Raw genomic sequence first — 20,193 nt, 5'->3', positions numbered from 1 at the left:
TAAGAACACATTGGAGATAAATATAAGACTGTCTGATTAATGTCTTTCCTTTGTCTTACAAGCTCTGTATCTCCACTGTTATTAGTTTAGAGAGAGGGAAGAAAGGGGCAGAGGGGGCCAACCATCATTTCTAACAGAATATTCCCCACTATTTCTGGTCCTGTAAGAAAAAAAGTGAAGTTAGAAGTAGGTCCTTCTAGCACACGCGTTTTTCTCCAAGTCCACCATGTTACTCAAACTTCGTTCAGCCTCAGGTTCCTAAATGACTAATAAAATGTCATTAAAAATTCAAAATGTTTTCTCTTACTCTGCCCTTTTCTTTAAGAAAATATATTTATGTTGGGGGAAAGAAAAAAGGGCAATGCAGAAAGCTCTTCAAGAAGCTAAGAAGAAGTCTTTTGTACCTTCAAAGGCTACCCTACGAACACAGAGCCCCCGCTAGAGAAAACAAATTCAGGCTGGTGCTATAAGAGGAAGAGAAGTTATGGGCACCTCACACAGAAAATCCTTTATTTAGAAGGAAGACAGTAAGTTACTTAAATATTAAAGACCTTTCTCAGAAGACCCTGAGTTGAAGTAGTTCAGCCACCTTGACTTACATACTAAGAAGAGCATAAGTGGATCCATACAAAGTCTCTGCTTGTAGAATTAATTATAAGGCCTGGCTGAGTGGTTCAGTGGGCTGCAGCGTTGCTCCAGACACCAAAAGGTCCAGGTCAGGGCACATATGTAGGTTCTGGGTTTGATCCCCGGTGGGGGTGCTTATGGGAGGTAACCCATCGATGTTTCTCTCTCTCTCCCTTCCCCTCTCTCTAAAATTAGTACACATATCCTTGGGTGAGGATTTAGAAGAAAAGAATTAATTATAAGCCACTGAACTAATTAGTTTTGCTGTACAGGATTCTGGCACGGTACAGTAACGGGCCCAAAGTGTCCTGTCAGTTAATTCTAATACTGTAGAAACAAAAGCCAGCCTTTATAAACTGTGTAAATCAAGTCAAAAGGAGAAACTGCTCCTAGGTTCCCTGTTCCTTCTCTTTTCTACCTTCCCCTTAGCAGTCATTTCTGATCCACTGTTCTTTTAGTCCCGTTATCCTGAAGTTTGTTTTCACAATAAATCCCTTTACAAATATACCATTCTTCGCTGGGGCTTTTTTTTTTTTTTTTTTTTTTTTTTTTTAAGGTATGGATTTTATTAACATCAAATTGACGAACACAAAGGACCTCCCATAACGTTTAGGTCCGTTATGAGCGTGTCTTTTTTGAGGTTTACAGTTTACCCGGCCACCTTTCTTTCCACGTTTGTCACCTCTTCCCTCCACATTATCTGCCATTTGCAAACTTCGGAATCCACAGAGTACCCTATAAAATCACGTATCTCCGAAGTGGCCCCCCATAAAAGCAAAGGGTAAGAAACATTAAGTGGGATCACTAATTTGGCAATAGGAAAACCCAAGTTAAACCCAGAGAAAGTCCCTCGGCCTGTCCTAAAATCTCGACAGTCTATTTAGAATAAAACTCAAAATGAACTGTACTCTTGAATGTACGTGATTTTTTTTTTTTTAATAACCACGTATCTGACGGAGGGAGAGTTTTTCCCCACCGAAAGTTTTTATACATTTCAAAACTTGCACCTTCTGCATATACAATTTTAAAACTTCCTTTCGTTAACGACACCATTATAACAATACTCTGTAGCCCTCTAACTGTGCCCCAACCAATGCAAAAAGTCTCGCGACAGCGCCGGAGAAGCGGGAAGACACGACCCCCAAGACTTCAGCCTCTGTACGCATGCGCTAGACACGCCTTCGTCCAGGGCAGGGAGGCGTGTCCGCGGCCCGTTAGGTCGTAGCTTATGAGGAAGCCTAGGTATCTCCGTACCAGTTCTCAATCATCTCCTTGATGGCATTAGCCGGCCGCTGGATAACTTCCCCGGCCGCGATGCGGTTCACCACTGTCTCGTCCAGTCTCCGAATAACGCCCGCTCCGAGCGACATTTTGGCGCCAGACCCCAGGTCACGTAGAGATGCTTGCTGGCCGTGCCGTCAGCCAATCACTACAGGGCTTCGTGCTTACGTCATTACCTTAACTCTGTTTACGCCATCCGGTCCCTTACCCCTTCAAGAGATAGCGCCCCTTCCGAGCCAAGGAACTATTGATTGGGCAGTTTGAATGCCAGTTAAGTTTCTTAGGTTCGTGAGTTGCTAGGTCTCTTCGTGTCTCCCTAAAGCAGGTTCCGCCCCCTAGCTAGGAGGATTTGCGCCTGCGCGATAGAAATCACTGTCCGCTTTTCTGGCCAATAGGAACGTAGGTGTTCTAACGGGAGGTTGGTGCCGTGCTGCTGGGGTGATCTGGCGCAGAGCGTAGGTGCTGTTTGGCGCTTGCTTTTGGTCCGTCTCTTTCGTTGCAGCCACCGGGTCGTCTGCCCAGCTCTTTTGGCCGCCAGTAAAATGTGGATGACACCTAAGAGAAGCAAAATGGAATTCGAGGAGCCTCGGGGATTCCGGCCCGAGTGGACCCAGCGTTACTTGGTGGTGGAGCCCCCGGAGGGCGAAGGGGCCCTGTGCCTGATCTGTGCCCACCTCGTCGTAACCCTCTGCGAACGCGACGTCAGGCGCCACTACGAGGCCCAGCACCAGTACTACCAGCGGTATGTGGAGGAGGGAGAGCGCGCGGCCCTGGTGGAGCGTCTGCGGCAGGGCGACGTGCCCGAGATCATCCCGCCCACTCCCGAGGAGAGAGCGGCTCGTGCAGGCCTCGGGATCGCCCGCCTCTTGGCCTTCAAGGGTCGCGGCTGGGGCGAAGGGGACTTTGTGTACCAGCTAATGGAGGTGATGCTGAGAGATGTGCTGCCGGATCACGTAGGCGTTTTGGGCGGCATTGATTTATCTCCAGACACCATCCGCCAGAGGGTCCTGAGCATTAACGGGAATCTACGCAGTCAGCTTTTTAACCGAGCCAAGGACTTTAGGGCCTACTCCCTTGCCTTGGACGACCAGGCGTTTGTGGCCTATGAGAACTACCTCCTGGTCTTTGTCCGCGGCGTCGACCAGGACTTGGAGGTGCAGGAAGACCTTCTGACCATCATCAACCTGACTCATCACTTCAGTGTGGGTGCTCTCATGGCGGCAATCTTGGAGGCCCTGCAAACAGCAGGGCTTAGCTTGCAGCGAATGGTTGGGCTAACCACGACCCACACTCTGAGGATGATTGGTGAGAACTCTGGACTGGTGTCATACATGAGAGAAAAGGCTGTAAGCCCCAACTGTTGGAACGTCATCCATTATTCGGGATTCCTTCACTTGGAACTGTTGAGCTCCTACGACGTAGATGTGAGTCAGGTCATCAATACTGTATCCGAATGGATACTTTTGATTAAAACAAGAGGCATTAGACGACCCGAATTTCAGGCTTTACTGACTTCATCTGAATCAGAGCATGGTGAAAGGGTAAATGGACGGTGTCTGAACAATTGGCTTAGAAGAGGGAAAACTTTAAAACTAATGTTTTCGCTAAGGAAAGAGATAGAAGCGTTCCTGGCTTCAGTTGGGGCAACGACGGCCCATTTCTCAGACCAGCAGTGGCTTTGCGACTTTGGCTTCTTGGTGGATATTATGGACCATCTCCGGGAACTCAGTGAACTGTTGCGATTCAATAGGGTCTTTGCTGCTACGGCCTTTGACCATATTTGTAACTTTGAAGTTAAGCTGAATTTACTTCAGAGACATATTGAGGAAAAAAATCTAACACACTTTGCTGCCTTGAGAGAAGTTGTCGATGAGCTTAAACAGCATGTTAAAGACGATGAAAAAATCCTTGATCCTAATCGGTATAAAGTGGTGATCAGTCGCCTCCTAAAAGACTTTGATAGACATTTCAAGGACCTCAAGTTCATTAAAAAGGACTTAGAACTGTTTGCAAATCCATTTAACTTTAAACCTGAATATGCACCTATTTCAGTAAGGGTGGAGCTAACCAAACTTCAGGCAAGTACTGACCTTTGGGAGGAATATAGAAACAAAGACTTGGGGCAGTTCTACGCTGGATTGTCTGCTGAATCTTACCCAATTATCAAAGGAGTTGCCTATAAGGTGATATCCTTGTTTGATAGCAGCGAAGTCTGTGAAAAGGCTTTTTCATATTTGATTCGAAACCAACACACTTTGAGCCAGCCGTTGACAGATGAGCATCTCCACGCCCTGTTTAGGATTGCCACAACTGAAATGGAGCCACACTGGGATGCTCTTGTGAGGGCAAGAAATGAACCTACTCCATAAGCCTTTGTAGTACAGCATTGAAACACTCTACCAGAATCCAGTTCTAAAAGCCAAAATTTGATTTTTCAAGTTTACTAATTTGGATTTCAAGAAAGCACTGAGTTTATTCATTCAAATTGATCACAATTCAGGTTCTTTGGACAGATTTTTTTTTTTTTTTTTTTTTTTTTTTTTCATCTCAGGAGGCAGCCTGGGAATGAAACATGCAAACACCTCTTCTAAAACTTAAGGACAAAGTCATTGTCTTTTGTTTTTATGATGTAATTGTTTTTAAAGAAGTTTAGTACTGATGATGTGCGTTGAATTAGATGTCTCTCTAAGGTGTTTTGAAGAAATTTTAGCTCTTAATGAAATGTTAAAAATTCTGATGCATATAGTCTGAAATTATCAGCTCCTTAAATGTATGTTTGAGCCAATTTGCAGAAACTTATATAGCAAATTCAGAAGTTTCTGAAAAGGAAGAACGTACATTCAATGAAGGTATTTTTATCAAAATGTTTAAAACTTTTTAAAAACATTTGTGAGTCTGAGCTAAATATTGATAGGTTACCTCCTTCTTACCTCCTTTCTGTCCACCCTATTGATAATGATATAACTAGTAGAGGATATAATCAAATAAAATTTTAGGAGCAAGAATTATTTTTAAGTTGCTAGTTAGAAGGCTTCCTGCAATTTGGAGATCAGAGTAACCAATTATTGGAGGTTTCCCCTGAATGATTCACAATTGGGTACTGTTTTACCAGCTCGCCTATTAAACGACTGTGGTAAGTATAGAATCTTAATGATTGCCCATTAGTAAATGCTTTTTTCTGTTGTAGACAAATGTTTGGCCCTGTCAGAAAGGATGAGGCAAAAAGAGTTTTGCACTGCAGAATCAGGTGGTGTGAAATACTTTAGTTTATTTGTTCTATCTGCATGGGTGTTACTGCTTTTTAAAGAAACCCTGCTTAAAGGAAGCTTTATTTTTAGTGATATACTCAGATTTTATTAGCTGCTTGAAGTGGATTTATTAGAGAATTTGAAACTGCCCTCTGCATTCTGTATTTAAGGCAGCGCACAAGTAGAAATATTAACTCTAGAAGCAGCTTTATTCAGGTTATAGTAATTTCATATTTCTAGTGAACCATCTGTTTTGTGATAAAACTAATTTCAAATTTATATTAACCATGAAAAGGAAATCTTACAGTAAAGCCAAATATGTAAAATGACTTAAAAACAGGACTCAGTTTATAGATCCTCTGAAGTACAGTCTGAAAACATGTACTGAAGTCCTAACTATTTTAACACCTTATTCTATGGTCATTAGTCCAGCAAATTCAAGGAACCAGGATGCAACCAAGAATTTAGAAGGAACTGATGCCTGAGCAATCCAAATAGTGCGTAAGAACCCAAGAACCAAAATTGTGTGATTGGTTCTCAACCAGAGGCAAGTAAACCCTCTTTCCAGAGGCTGTTGGGACATACAGGGGACTTTTTTGGTTGTCACATTTAGTTGGGGGTGAAGAGGGTTCTGCTGGCATTTAAGTCATAGGATGACTGGGCACACTGAAGAATCATCCCTCTCAGAGTGCCAGTAGACCCTCCCAGTGTAGATTGTTTTATTTTGAGGGACGGGGAAAATTACCAGTAGATGCAAAATTAGAAGGCCAAGTTGAGCAAACTGGCCATACTTGATAGGGAAGCCTGGTAAGGTACAGTAAAGTCCTTGATGTGTTCTGATAGCTCACAAAAGCATTTATAAGTCAGTAATTGTTACTGAACCAGAATAAAGGACTTTATTCTGTTCTATACAATTCATTGAGGGCAGAAAAGCAAGCTATGACAAGATACTTGCCAAGAATGGTCAAGTTGAGATTTTAATTACATGGAGCAGGCTTAAATTTTGGGGAGGAAATACAGTGAAAATCTAACCAAACAAAAATCTACCGGTAATTTCCCCACAGTTTGGGGTATTCTCTTTCATGGCAAGTGCTTTATTGAAAGAATGATTGGAAGACCTGAAAGCTGCTCCTGCTTTCTGACTCTGGTTCCTCAAATATTGAAGTCTTGTACATTTTGTGAATTTCTAGTCTATATTTTGCTTATGGTAATAATAAAATTAGTTTGCATCATATAGTCATTGAGTGGGTGGGGATGGGAGATATAAGCCAAGGATTTTAAATCGACCCTGAGTAATAGAGAATTTGCTATAAACTAGTCTTGTTTGTAAAAGACAAATGTGTATTTTACCGTTTTCTGTATTAAGTAATTCTGTAACTGCATGGCAGTCTTGTTTTTTAAATATTTTTTTATGAAGTAGTTGTTACTCGTCCTGTTAGTGAATAGAGTTAAAAATAAGTACTATTTTTTACAAAACTCTTACGTACCCTATATTTCCTATTTCTACTAGTGTTCTTAAAAGATCTGTGTGTATTCCTGTTCTCCCATATTGTCACTCAAACTGCTTTACCAAGCTCACAAAGTCCTTGTGAATATTCTTACCCTCTGACACCGCTGACCACCCTCCTTGAAATAGATGTTTACTTTGGCTTCGGAGAGGTACCATGTCCAGGTATGCTTGCTCAGTCTTCTTTGGAGGACCTGCTTTCCCTTAAGTACCTGTGTTCTTGGGACAGTAGTTAAGTTTTGTTTTAGGCTGCCTTATTCTACATCATCTCCTTAGCTGATCTCATCTCCTTTTGGGCTTCAGTTACCACCTATATGCAAATGACTCACAGATGTTTATCTCCTTTCTAGACCGTTCTTAATTCATATATCTAATTTCTAACTTAAGCGTGTGTCACTGATCTTGCCCCTAAACCTTTTCTCTCTTGTTCACTCTTTTAGGAAATGGCACTACCACTACTAACCATTCAGTTGCCCTTGCCCGAGCCAAAACCTGAGTTATCCGTGACTTTTTCCTCTTCATACATCCTACCATTCACAAAAACCTTCTTGTTAAGCTCACTGTCTAAATTTTTCTTAATTCTCTGGTGCTACTATTCTCATTCAGGCCATCAGCCTGCCTAAACAATAGTGACAGCCCCCTCATTAGTCTCCCTTTCCACACTGCAGCCAGATTGTTCCAAAGGACACACCTGGTCATATCATGCCACCACTTTCACCATTGCTCTTACGACAGGATACAATTCCTAGTCATCTTTCAGGTCTCGCTTTATATACTCTTTCCTCCAAGAAGCCTTGATCAATGCCCGCTAGGCTAGGTGCCCCTTACTACATGCTCCCTAAATACCTGTTTTTTCCCAGCCATACACTTAACACACATTATTGTTACCTGTTATTAATCACTGCTGGACTGCAAGCTCTATAAGGGCAGGGACCTTTTGCCTTGCTCACTGTGATATCTTGCTTAGCACAATGCCTGGTGTTTTAATAAATGTTTGATGAATAAATGTTTGTGTAGTGTTTTACGATCTTTGAAGCCCTTCCACCGTGTCATTTACCTTCACAGTGGTCCTCTCTTAGACTGCTTGCTGGGTAATTGCTATCCACATATTACAGATTGAGAAATGAAACTTAAGTTCTTTGTGACGAGGGACCTCATTGTATTCCCAGAATGTAGCTCAGTGGTTCATGTGTGGCTCAAATATTATGTGAATGTTGGGGAAACGAACTTAGATTGGAATTTGCCCTAGTGAACATGAGTCGTAAAGCCAGGATTCAAACCCAGTCACACTCATGTAACTCCACTATGTAATAATAAGTCATTACCTCCTTGATATAGAAGTCTTAATTTTTTTTTTTTTTTTTAAATTTCTAAAGGAACCTGGATGACTATTTAGTGAACTAAAACAATACTTAAGTAATTAGAAAATAACATTCAGTATCAGAAAAAGTGAATGCTGCTTAAGAATTAACACCCATTTTCCTTTTGTAAGCATCAATCCTAGGAGAAAATGGTGTGCTATTTACTTGCTCCTTTTCTTTACAGACAATTTCTGGCTCTCTTCTGGGATTTATAAGTAAGTCAGTTTAACAAAATAATAGAGGGATGACTCAGTCAGCCCTGCTGGTCACTAAATATTTCGTTCACTTGCTTTCCTACCTGCAAACTGCCCTTAGGAACCTCCCCAATGAAGATGACTCAAAAGTGACATCTAGTCAACATGTTCTTCCTAAATTTACTGTATTTGGTTTCTTATTTGCAAGCTTCTCTGAAGTTAATTCCTGGGTACCTGGTACTTTCAGACTTCATGGGAGAGCTTTATAGTCTCTTTCCTTGAGCCTTTTTGTCCAATTTAAGGGATTAACTAGTGTGACATTTTTAGCTGGATTTTCATCTGAGGCACATTAACTCTTTTCAGAGATCGTAACAGTAGGTATGATAGACATCCAGTGATTTCATCCTTCTGCAAAACTGGGTTTTAATCAAGCTTTGGATTAAAGCATTTTTCATTTTTTCTAATTGAGAAGTGGCCTCATCTTAATAGGTAATTGAGTTTGTGAATGCTCTCTATTTCCTTGCATTCCTGCTTGCAATTTGGTGAATTCTTTTCTGAGTTCATCTCTTTCCTGTTCATTTTGTCAAATGCAGCCAATAGCAATGATAACATATTCCCTTTTTTTTTTTTTCCCTTTAGTAAAGGGTACATTACTGGCTTTCCAGCTTCTTTCAGGGGACAGTTTCACCTGTCCGTAACATGAATTGCCCCTACATGAGTTATTCCTTCCATCTTCCAATAGCAGGGTCCCAAATGCCTGCCAACTATGCCCATGTTCAATAGTTCATGTTTTTTTAAAACAAAACCAGTTTCTGTATCAGGATGAGGTATTGTATTGCCATACAATAACCCCAAAATCTCAGTGTCTCACACAACTTTTCTCTCACTTAGGCAGGGACTTTGCTGTGGGTCAGAGGTTGACCACAGGCAAAATCTGGCCTGTGTTTGTTTCTAGAAATAGTTTTACTGGAAGACATCCTTGCCCATTTGTGTATTGTCTATGGCTGCTTTTGCTTTATAATAGCAGAATTGAATAGTTGTGACGGAGTGCATTGCCCACAAAGTCTAAATATTTACTATGTGACGCTTTATAGGAAACATTAACTGATCCCTGCCCTAAATTGTCATCCTTCTGAGACTCGGGCAGACCAAGCAGCTACCATCTAGGGTGTGGCTGCTCATTTGGGGGAAATGAAAAGAGTATGGCAAATCACTCATTGGCCCTTAAAGTACTTCCATTGGCCAAAGTAAGTCACTTGACCCCACCAAAGTCCAAGGAGTACAATCCCTACAAGTGCCTGGGAGGAATACCAGAATTATTTGGAAGGCAACCCTACTGATTAACACATGGTGATATCTTTCTATTTACATAATTTCTTTAAAAATATATTTTTTTAGTGAGGTAAACCTTACACTCAGTAAAGTGTGCAAAAATTAAATGTTCACCACAGTGGATACTTATAATGCACCCTTGACTATCACACAGATCAAGATCCTGAACATCTCTGGCATCCCAGGAAGTGCTCTTATGTCCCCCCCACCAACAGATAACCGCTGTTCTCACCCTTATCCCCAGGGATTGCTTTTGTCGGCTTTAAAACCTAATGTAAATGTAATAGTGATGTGTGATCTTGTCTGCTGTTATGCCTGTGGGAGTAATCCATGTTGCATGTAGCAGCAGTTCATTTTTCACGGTTGTGTAGTATTCCCTTATGGGACTAACATAGTTAATGGTTATCACGAATAAAGTTGCTGTGGACATTTTGGTATCTGCCGGTGAACATGTGCACCTATTTCTCTTGGGATACTCTGGTCTATACCTTGCTTCCGTACTTCCTGCGCATAATCATTAATCACACAGCAACTAGAACGGTCCTTTTTTTTTTTTTTTTTTTTTTTTTAATATAAATCAGACCATGCCATTCATATGCTTAGAATCCCCCATGGCTGAGTATCGAATCAGAATAAAATCTAAGGTCTTTATCATGGTCCACGAGGCACTGCATGGTCTACACTCACATGGACCTTACTCTTCCTACACCACCTTACACCATATCCTTTATTCCTTCCCCTGTGCCTCCTCATTCTGCTCTGCTGGCCACCGCTTATAAATTGGGATACCAAGGTAAGTTATTTGACCCTGTCTTTAAAGAGGTTGTACTCTACATAGGTAATTTTAATATAATCCATAACACTGGCTAAGGTTATTCTGAATATACAGCAGAACCAGGACAAAAGCTATTTCCTGACCCCTGTTCCAGTGCTTTTCCCACTCTTCCGTTGCTGTCATTACCAGATCGGTCCCCATTCCTTTCAAGGAACTACCTGTTTGCCAGGTGGAACATCCCAGAATCCTCTCAGTCTTGACCTTTTGTTCTAGCTAACAAAGACTGAGACAGGATCTCTCGGTTCTTAGAAGAAATCCTTTAGGATTCTAGAATATTTTGAGAGTTCTTTACGTTAGAATTCTTTGAGATAGCTTAACATAAAATGTTCATATTTTGCTGTGTATTCTGTAATGGCTTATATGCATATTACCCATGTCTATAGAGTATGAAAAAATTTATCTGAAAAGAACGGGACAGGTGCCATGTTAGGTAATTATTTGACAGTTTTTCAATTTCTTCTGTGTATCTTGCTTTTAAGTTCCTTTATTTCAAAAAATATTTTTAATTTATTGATTTTTAGAGAGAGAAATATTGACTTGTTTTTCCACTAATGCATTCATTGCTTGATTCTTGTATGTACCCTGACCAGGGATGGAACCTGCAACCTTGGCATATTGGGAGAATGCTCTAACCAACTGAGCTTTCTGGCCGGGGAGCATTTGAATTTCACTTAAAAAAATTTTTTTCTAGGAGGTTTTCCATTAAAGTTTTCAAATTTATTGAATTGTTCATAGCATTTTTATTTTATTTCCTCTGTATCTCTGGTTAAATTCTCTTTCCTAATGTTTGGACTTTCTCTTTTGCTGAATTTGCCTCATTTCATTTCTTTTTTTTTTTTAATTCTTTTAGTTCTTTTCAAATTTACTATTGCATGGTTTTTACTACTTTGGTTTTGTACTGATACTTCTTTTATACTGAACATATTTGCTCTAAAATATTAACATAATTTAATTTGCTTTATCCTACAATATTCATAAAATTCTTAAACAGTATTTAAAGAGTTTAGTAATATTACTTATGGTAGGATTGCCAAATGAAGTTGAGATTTCTGGAAAGTTATTGTCTTGACAATATATTCCTTTAAGAATGTACAGTTAAAATACTGTTCTCCAAAGTTAATTGAAATAATTACTGTGTGTGTGTATGGTTATATGACCAACTTGATATAGTCATTTAGTTTTATTTGTTTCAGTTTGGGACAAGTTTTAATTACTTTTTCATTTTTTTATTTATCATATATTGCTTCTGAAGATAAAATTATATGATGTCTCATTTCCATCCTTTCCCTTGTTGTTCAAGGTGCAGGACTATATGAAATTAGCCCTGGGTTATCACCATGGATTGTATAGAAAATAAACTAGCAAGACTCTCATCCTTTTCTTTAATGAGATGATAGCATCTGTGAAGCATTAAGGTCAACTGCAAAACTAGAAGGAATACCACCCAGCACAAGATTGCGTTCACTTCTGACACAAATGAAAGTTCAGGGGGTTCCCAAAACTACCCTCAGTTTCAGGAATACACTATCAGGACTCACTGAAAGCAGTTGTACTCATGATCATAGTTTATCACAAGGAAAGGATACATATTAAAAATCAGTCAAGGGAAGAAGCATATGGAGCGGAGTCCAGGAAAGTACCAAGCATGGAGCTTCCGTTGTCCTTTCCCCACAGAGTAAGGATGCATTACTTTTCTGTCATTGATGTGTGACCATAGGCACAGAGTATTGTCACCCAGGGAAACCTCTATGTCCAGAGTTTTTATTGGGGCTGAATTACCTAAGCAAGATTGATTGTCCATGTGGTTAATCTCACTTTCCAGTTTTCAGTCACTCTGGGTGTGACTCAGAGCCCCCGACCTGCATCCACTGTTGGTCTTCTCCCACCCTAAATTATATTGTTAGACCACTGGGCATGACAAGGCCCCCAAGTAAACAAAGACACTCTTATCAGGCATGACATTCCAAAGGTTTAGAAATCGCCTCCCAGAAGCTGAGGGCAAAGGCCAGACCTCTTTCGTGGGTAAGGTTAAATTCTTTTTTTTTTCTTTCTTTTTTTACAAATTGAGGTACAACTGACAGGTTACATTCTTCACTACACGACAGCAAACCTCAATTTCTTATATCAGCAGTTTCCTTACATCAAGGATCTCCAGAATCCCACAGGCTTCAAGGGTCCTCGGCTGTGGGTAACTGACTTCCCAAGGCAACTCTTGTGAATAACTGGGACCTCCAATCTCAGACTGCCTGGCACCCAACAGCCTGTTTACTCCCCTACTGATGAGGTCAGTTTATCACTTGTCCTATAAGAAAGGAGACCCACAGTAGGTTTCTCCAATGGAATTGAACGGACGCTGTGTCCAGCAGGTGCCCTGACCCTGGCACACCTGTCCATGGGACGATGGTGACTGATTGATTGTATCCCTCTGTTTTGCTGACTCTGATCTTGTGAGTTGTCCCCAGTAAAGCCAATTCCTCTGTGAGGGTATAGACTTTATCTCAACCCCTTGTACAAAAAATGGCAGCCACAAAGGGACCTAACACAAAGTAGCATTAGATAAATTCTCTTTGGCACTTTGTTAAATGAGCGATACAAAGAAACAACATAGTATACTGGAGATCCCTACACACTGATACGAAGAGAGCTTCCTCAATGTGTTTAGTGCTGTATAGTATACCTTTTTGTGAAAATAACTTAGTTAACTTGTCCTTTTGATTGTTTTGTGTCTCTTATTTTTACAAATAGTACACTCACGAATTACTTTATGCATAGGTCATTTCAGAGTTTACCTGATGAAGCTTTGAGGAAGATTGCCAGAAGTGGAACTCCTAGGTAGAAGCATAAATGCATTCATCATTTTTCTAGATGTTGCTGAATTTGCCCCTTTTGTGGTTGTTCCAGTTTGCTTTCTCACCAGCAGAATATGTGTGTCTGTTTCTCCACAGCCTTTAACAAAAACAAAAGTTGCAGATCTTTTGGATACATGCCAACCTGATGATAAATGGTATTTCAGTGTAGCTTTATATTTCTCTTATTATGAATGAGATTTAACATTTTTATGTTTAAGAATTGTTTTTTCCCTGTGAACCCTCTGCTCAGATATTTTGCTGTGTCATGGTTACCTAAAAATGTCCAGGTGATATTTTCTGGTAAGTGACTGCTCTCCCTCCCTCTGGGGTTAATGAAGCAAATACAGATAAAGTCGTGTTTTTTTGTTTTGTTTTTTTTTACACCATTCTCTGTGCTTTTGATGTGTATCATTTTTTTAAAAAAGAGGACTGCTACTCACTTCTCATGGTCAGGTTTGCTTGTAACAAACAAGGGCAGCAGGTCACGCTGACTGGCCGGTGTCACAGGCAACAAAGAGGGAAGTGAGAGCAGGTATAAGCTTCCTACAGCTGGACAGCATCACATCATGACAAGAGAGAGTTCAGGAAGCTGGTGTGTCTCAAGAGAAAGGTTGCTTGGTGAACAGCAGGCCTCAGCATAATCTTTGGTATCAGTGGAAAGCTGGTTTCCCTGGCAACAGGGGCCTACTTAATGAAGGGTGCCAGGCAGCAGGCATGAACGTGTCCATAGCAAGTGTACATAGAAAAAGGATGCCTGCTCACCAAATACTGCTCTCTGGTCTGCATATTCAGATCTAATGATGGTATATAGAAAAAGCAGAAAATGCCAAAAGACGTGATAAAAAGCTTTGGTGCCCTCACTTCTCCCCTCCCTCACTGCTCTGCTCTAGTAGTAACCATGTGGAACCTTCTTTTATATTAGTTATTTTGGTTACATGTATCTCTATATCACTACTTCAATTCATCAACTCGAAACATGGTTTCTGTCTAGTTTCCTATGATAAATAAGAACTTTGCAAGTTCATGCTGCTCTGTTTCTCCTTGCTTCACTTTCTCATAGTTCTGTTGGTTTTCATTATGTTGATTAGTTCTGCAAATTTAGATTCTAGTCTTAAACTATTCGTGTTTCCTCTGCCCCTGCCATTGCCGCTCTCTCCTCTCTCTTCTACCTCTTAGTCCCCATCCAGTCTGGGGTTAGGGTTAGGGGACTCGGCTTTTATATTTACACACTGATAAGGTTAAGAAAATTTATAACATTCTGTTCAGAATTCATTACTATCCCCCACACTTGGTCTCCAGCTTGATGCTAGAAGTTCAAAATTAATAAACACCAAGCTGTGACACACATTACATTTTCTCCTGTACTTCCGATGTCACAGCCCTGGACCCCTCCCAGGACAGCATTCCTAGCAAATCATCAAATACATTCCCTTTTCTTAAACTACCATAGTTGTGAAGTACATAAACCACATTTTAGTTGGCTTCAAATTTGGATCCTAACTTTCAGGTCTTGGAATTTTTTATTGTCCCCTGCCACCCCCCCAACCCCCCACCCCCCTACCCCCTGCCTCATTGGGAAAAGTAAAAACCTTTTTCATTGTAGCACGGAGAGTTTCTTTTCTACTCTAAAATAGCTCAGGTCTATTCTAGAATTCTTTAGAACATCTTTTTGGAGTCCGCTGACAACCTGTTTTAATTTAGGCTGATTTATTTCAAAACCTACTGGAAGCTTCACCTTGGAATTTCAGAGTTGTTCTCCCGCAGAATTTTGAAGGTGTACTCTAGCAATTTTTAAAGATTTTTATTGTGAAATAGAATACATATACAGAAAGGTGCATAATCACAAATTTGTCTCTTAATGGTTATAATTATCCATATCACTACCATCCAGGCCATAAAATTTTTTTTGTCAAAACCCTAAAAGTCTATAACCCCCCCAGCTCAAATGTTCCTTTCTGATCAAAATGCTGCCCTTCCCTCTTAGAGATAGTCACAATTCTGACTTTTATGGAAATAACTCTATTGATTTTAAAAAATGTTATAAGTATGTATCTCTAAGCACATAGCCTAGTGTTGCTTATTTTTGAGCTTCACATAAGTAGAATAATACAGTGTGTTCTTTTGTTTGGGCGCCGTTGCTCAACATTATATTTTGAAATTCATCCATGTTGTTGCATGTAGTTGTAGTTTGTTCATTTTCATTGCTGTGTAGTATTCCATTGCATGGATCTAACACAATGTATTCACCCCTTCTTCTCGGTGGATATTTAGGTTATTTCCCATTTGGGGCTATTGTGGACAGTGCTGCTGTAAACAGCCGTAAGCATGCCCTCTGGTGCTGATGTGTAGGAGAGTTTTTGACTGCTTATTCTACCAGTTACTGAAACAACATTGTTCAAAGCTCCCACCAGCACTGGGAATTTGTCTTTGTAGGTCTGACAGCTTTTGCTTTACATAGGGAGGCAGGTGTTTGGTACACACACGTTTAGAATTGTTAATTCTTCCTGATGACTTGAACCTTTTGTCGTAGTGAAGTGACCCTCTTGAATGCTTATTTTGACCTAAATTCGGTTTGTCTTATATTAATAGGGCTAGGCCAGCTTTCTTTCATTTTCTTTTTTACTGTGGTAAAATACACACAATTTAAAATCTTCCATTGTAGCCATTTTAAAATGTATAATCCAGTGGCATAAAGCACATTTACAATCACCACTATCTCATTCCAGAACTTTCTCGTCATTTCAAACAGAAATTCAACAAGACACCCATTAAACAAGTACCCCTCCCCCTTTCCCCTCAGCCCCTGGTAACCACTATTCTGCTTTCTGTCATTACAAATTAGGGTATTCTAGGTAACTCACATAAGTGTGATTACATTTGTCCTTTTTTTAAAATACGACTTATTTCCTTTGTTTTTTGGAGCTTTAAACAAACTTGCTATAAGATATCATCATATAAATACACTAAGCAGAGATTTCGAAAAAAACAGCCTCAGTATGTAATACCGTGTGGGGGAAGCAAAGAGTATGAATTTCTATTCCTAAAGTGTTTACAGAGTAGTTAGGAGGAAAACAGGAGACGGATTAAAAACAGGACAACAGGGAATAAGGATCAGGGAAATGTATGGCATATGATCTTCCTTTTGCTTCCCCTCAGCCGATGTAAAGGAAATTTGTGACTATTATTTAAATGTTCTTAAGTTGAATGGATAAACATGCTGGGATTGAGGAGCGTTTCCTCCAGGATGGAGGTAAAATCGGAGCCTGTCGCCTGGTGGTGTAGCTGCACACTCCGGCCTCAAGGTGGCGACATACCGAAATGAAAGCTGTAACAGCGCAAGTTCCTCCAGGACCGAAGTTGCGAAAAACCAGCAAGATCTTATCACCTAGGAAACAAAACCCTTTACAGGTCCAACACTGGGCGAGGTGGCTGTCAGCAGGGTGCTGGGAGCACTTCCTTCTCATATCCCACCACCTCAGTTGTCCCTGCACAACCCTCTCCGTTACTGTCGCTTAATTCCTTTGTCTTGCTACCCCAACCACCCTCCTCAGAGCCCACCAAGGCTTCTGTCCTCTGAGGCTTTAGTTGCATTTCTGCATTGTTCTTCTTTTGCTCCTCCCCCTCCCCCATGAGAATCAGTTTCCCAGTTCAAATGCAAATTCCTTAGTCACCCTGATGAACGTGATTTTGCCCCACTCCGAATCTATAAACATCAATAACCGTATTGCCACGAGTACCAATTTGGAACTAGATCCAGTAGCTCCGTGACTTTGGTCTCATTACTGATAGGTATTGTTTCTTCATTCATTCCACAAACATTGTGTCAGCTAAGTGCCAGGGAGGGGACACACGGAACAAGATGAAATCCTGGACCTCAGGGTGCTTGCTGTCCAGCGGTAGATGACAAAGTTATAAAACAAGGTGACATGGGCTGTAACAGAGACATAAACAAGGAGCAGTGAGCAGGAAGTGAAAATGGGGAAGTATGGGCTGGGCAGGTGGGTCAGGTCAGGCTTACACATGACAGGTGACGATAGGGTTGAGTCATATAGGGACTTTCAGAGTTTACCAGATGGAAGAGGTTGGAAAGGCCATATCAGGCTGCAAAAATAACAACACGTGAGAACACCCTTATCAATTCCTCAAACGAGTTCGTGAGTTCAGGACAAACCACATGTTGGGCACCTCCCAGCTTGCCTTAGCTTGCCAACCAAATCTAGTATAGTGTTTAATTTTATTAGTGACAATAAACTTGGCTGACCTACCTGGCCCATCTGTGGCTGGCTTTTATTTGGTGTGTACTGCATTAAAATTTTGAGTGGTTAAGTAGGAACTTCACATAATAAAGTCAAGATTTCTGGTTTCTATCAAAAAATCAAAAGAGTTTTGCCCTGGCCGGGTAGTTCAGTTGGTTGGAGCATCTTCCGTACACCACAAAGGTTGCAGGTTTGATTCCCTGTCAGGGCGCATACCTAGGTTGCAGATTGAATCCCTGGAGGCAACCAATTGATCGAGCTCTCTCTCTTTCTCTCTCTCTCTCCTCTCCATGCCCTTCTCTCTCTAAAATGAATAAACATGTCCTTAGGTGAGAAATAAAAAAATCTCAATGACATCGAACACACCTTCCCTATGGCAACAGTTGGAGCCACTTTAGAAGGAGCCTGGCTGTTCTGGTTTGCTGCAAACCTTACCCCTAGTACTTATACCTGGCCAGTACTCTCCATTGGGATACTTGCTTTGTCCCCCACCCCCGATAGGCAGCTGAAATTGTGATCTCTGATTTGACATCCCACCCCAGTTACAGGTGTGGGCTAGAGCTCTTTTTTTTTTTTTTTTTTTTTAAGATTTTGATTATTTACTTTTAGAGAGAGGGGAAGGGAGGGAGAAAGAGAGGGAAACATCAATGCGTGAGAGATACACGGATCAGTTGTCTCTGGCATGGACCCAGCTGGGGACATGGCCCGAAACCCAGGCACGTGCCGTGACTGGGAATCGAATTGGTGATCTGATCTCTCAGTTCACAGGCTGGCGCTCAATTCACTGAGTTGAATCCCAGGGCATGGGCTAGGATTCTTAAGCCTTGTGCAGATCCCCTTCCTGGGGGCAGTAAAGAAGTAGAGGGAGGGAAAGGAAGCCGATTCTGACCCAGCTGCTGAGACTGGTTGTGTAGAGGGCCACCTAGAGGTCCCACCCTCTGCAGAGAGGTAGGTCAGAGCAAAGGAGGAGGAATGAGGCAGCACTCCTGTGGCCAGAACCTGCACAAGGAACAAAGAGAGTGATGAATAAACAGGCGCAGGACTGATCCATTGGACATTAGTCCTGGTCTATGAGGGTGAGATAGGCCCACTCCTGACCATTGTGGGGGTCGGCAATAGTACAAATGGAGATCCACAGCCCACAGGCTTTGTCTTTCTCTTTCTAGTCCCGCCTCTGTCCTACAGCATGAGATGCACATGTGTGTGGACCCCTCAGCCCACAAGTTAACTTCTATCACAACTCCTGTGCTCCTGGCAAACAGCTGCCCCTTGGCTACCCCTTGGCCTAGAGGTGTGCACACCAGAAGCTCGGACCACTTTCAGAAAGACAGACTCAAGAACCAGGCCTGGCCAGACCGTGAAAACAGGCTCAGAGCCTTTTGGGCAGGAAACTATGGCCCAGATCATGGTCTAGAAGGAAGGCGTAGGGTCTGGATGGGCATACCCATTGGGCCAGTGGTCCTCTCACCCCCTAGGGAAGGGCATGGTCAGAGGAAAGCCAGAAACCTGGAGTCTTCAAAAGCTCGTGGCCACGGCTAAGGTGTCAAGAACAGAGATGCACTTGGATTACCTTAGGTCATGAGGTCTATATTCCTTTGCTGGGTCTGCTGTAACAAAGTACCACAGACTGAGTGGCTTAACACAACAGAACCATAATCTCTCATATTCTGGGGGCTAGATGGCCAGCAAAATCAACGTGTCAGCAGGGTTGGCTCCATCTGAGGGCTCTGAAGAAGAATCTGTTTCATGCCTCTCTCCTAGCTTCTGGTGACAGCTGCCAGTGCTTGGTATTCCTTGACTTAAAATACATCATTCTCATCTCTGCCTGCATCTTCACATGGCATTCTCCCGTGTCGCTGTGTCTTCATACGGTCATCTTCTTATAAGGACACCAGTCATATTGGATGAGGGGACCACCTTACTCCAGTGTGACCTCAACCCAAACAATTACATTTGCGGGAATGCTATTTCCAAATAATGTCACATTCTGAGGCATAGGGAGTGGCCACCTCAACATACTTGGGATTTTTTTTTTTTTTTTTTTTTGGTGAAGGGACACACTTAGTCCACAACAGGGTCTATCATGAAGTCACAGGCAGTGACAAGGGAGGCAAGACTCAGGTTTGCAGAATCCATCTTTCAGCCAGTCCCCCTGCAGTTGGGGGACAAGGTGGGTGTTTTTTCAAGATAGCTTGGTTCTCACTGACCTGCTGACAAGCATTGGCTGATCACCCAATGTCACAGCGCCCCAGTCTCCCTGCATCTGCTTCGGTCTCTCCTGCTGCCTTCTCTCTGCGCATCTCTTTCTCTATCTCATGCCTTTGGCTGACTCTGGTGCTTATGGCCTGGATGACTGCTCTCTCTCACAATTTTTCATATCTTGCTTCTACTACCAGTTACCCTGGCTCTCCATTCAACCTCCAGTTCAAATTTCTGGGAAATGATCTGGTCCAGGAAATCACTGTGATTCCTGTTGGAACAACCTTCTCGCTGGTTTGCCTTATTGGATGCCCTTGGGACAGGTCCTGCCCACCCTGATCCAAGTAGCTGTGTCCAGGGTTGGGGCATTGTGGCATAAACCACAGCCAGTTAACAAGAAGCAGCCCCAGGTGGTTTATTAGCAAGTGGCTAAGGGCAGGACAATTGTCCACTCTTTCCTCCAAGCCAAGATTTCCCAACCTTGGCACGATTGACATTTGGGGC

General features: G+C 41.8%; 2 protein-coding genes across 2 annotated transcripts in view; one reads left to right on the top strand and one right to left on the bottom strand.

The window, feature by feature from the left end:
- The window catches only part of MLH1 (mutL homolog 1), a 33,084-nt gene extending 30,897 nt beyond the window's left edge, over positions 1 to 2,187 (bottom strand). The window contains exon 1 of the mRNA XM_090284496.1: positions 1,882 to 2,187. Within this exon, the coding sequence (XP_090140622.1) occupies positions 1,882 to 1,997 (116 nt within the window). The 5' untranslated portion in view covers positions 1,998 to 2,187. The remainder of the gene's footprint in view (positions 1 to 1,881) is intronic.
- A 133-nt stretch (positions 2,188 to 2,320) lies between these two features.
- On the top strand, positions 2,321 to 4,443 carry EPM2AIP1 (EPM2A interacting protein 1). The gene has a single exon (XM_090284479.1). The coding sequence runs from the start codon at positions 2,451 to 2,453 to the stop codon at positions 4,275 to 4,277; it is 1,827 nt and encodes a 608-aa protein (XP_090140605.1). The 5' UTR covers positions 2,321 to 2,450; the 3' UTR covers positions 4,278 to 4,443.
- The last annotated feature ends 15,750 nt before the right edge of the window (positions 4,444 to 20,193 follow it).

Source organism: Furipterus horrens, unplaced genomic scaffold, assembly GCF_987537825.1.
Source record: "Furipterus horrens unplaced genomic scaffold, mFurHor1.1.pri manual_scaffold_7, whole genome shotgun sequence".
NCBI classification, from domain to species: domain Eukaryota; kingdom Metazoa; phylum Chordata; class Mammalia; order Chiroptera; family Furipteridae; genus Furipterus; species Furipterus horrens.
The sequence above is the reverse complement of the archived record's forward strand: the minus strand, read 5'-3'. Positions and strand labels throughout refer to the sequence as shown.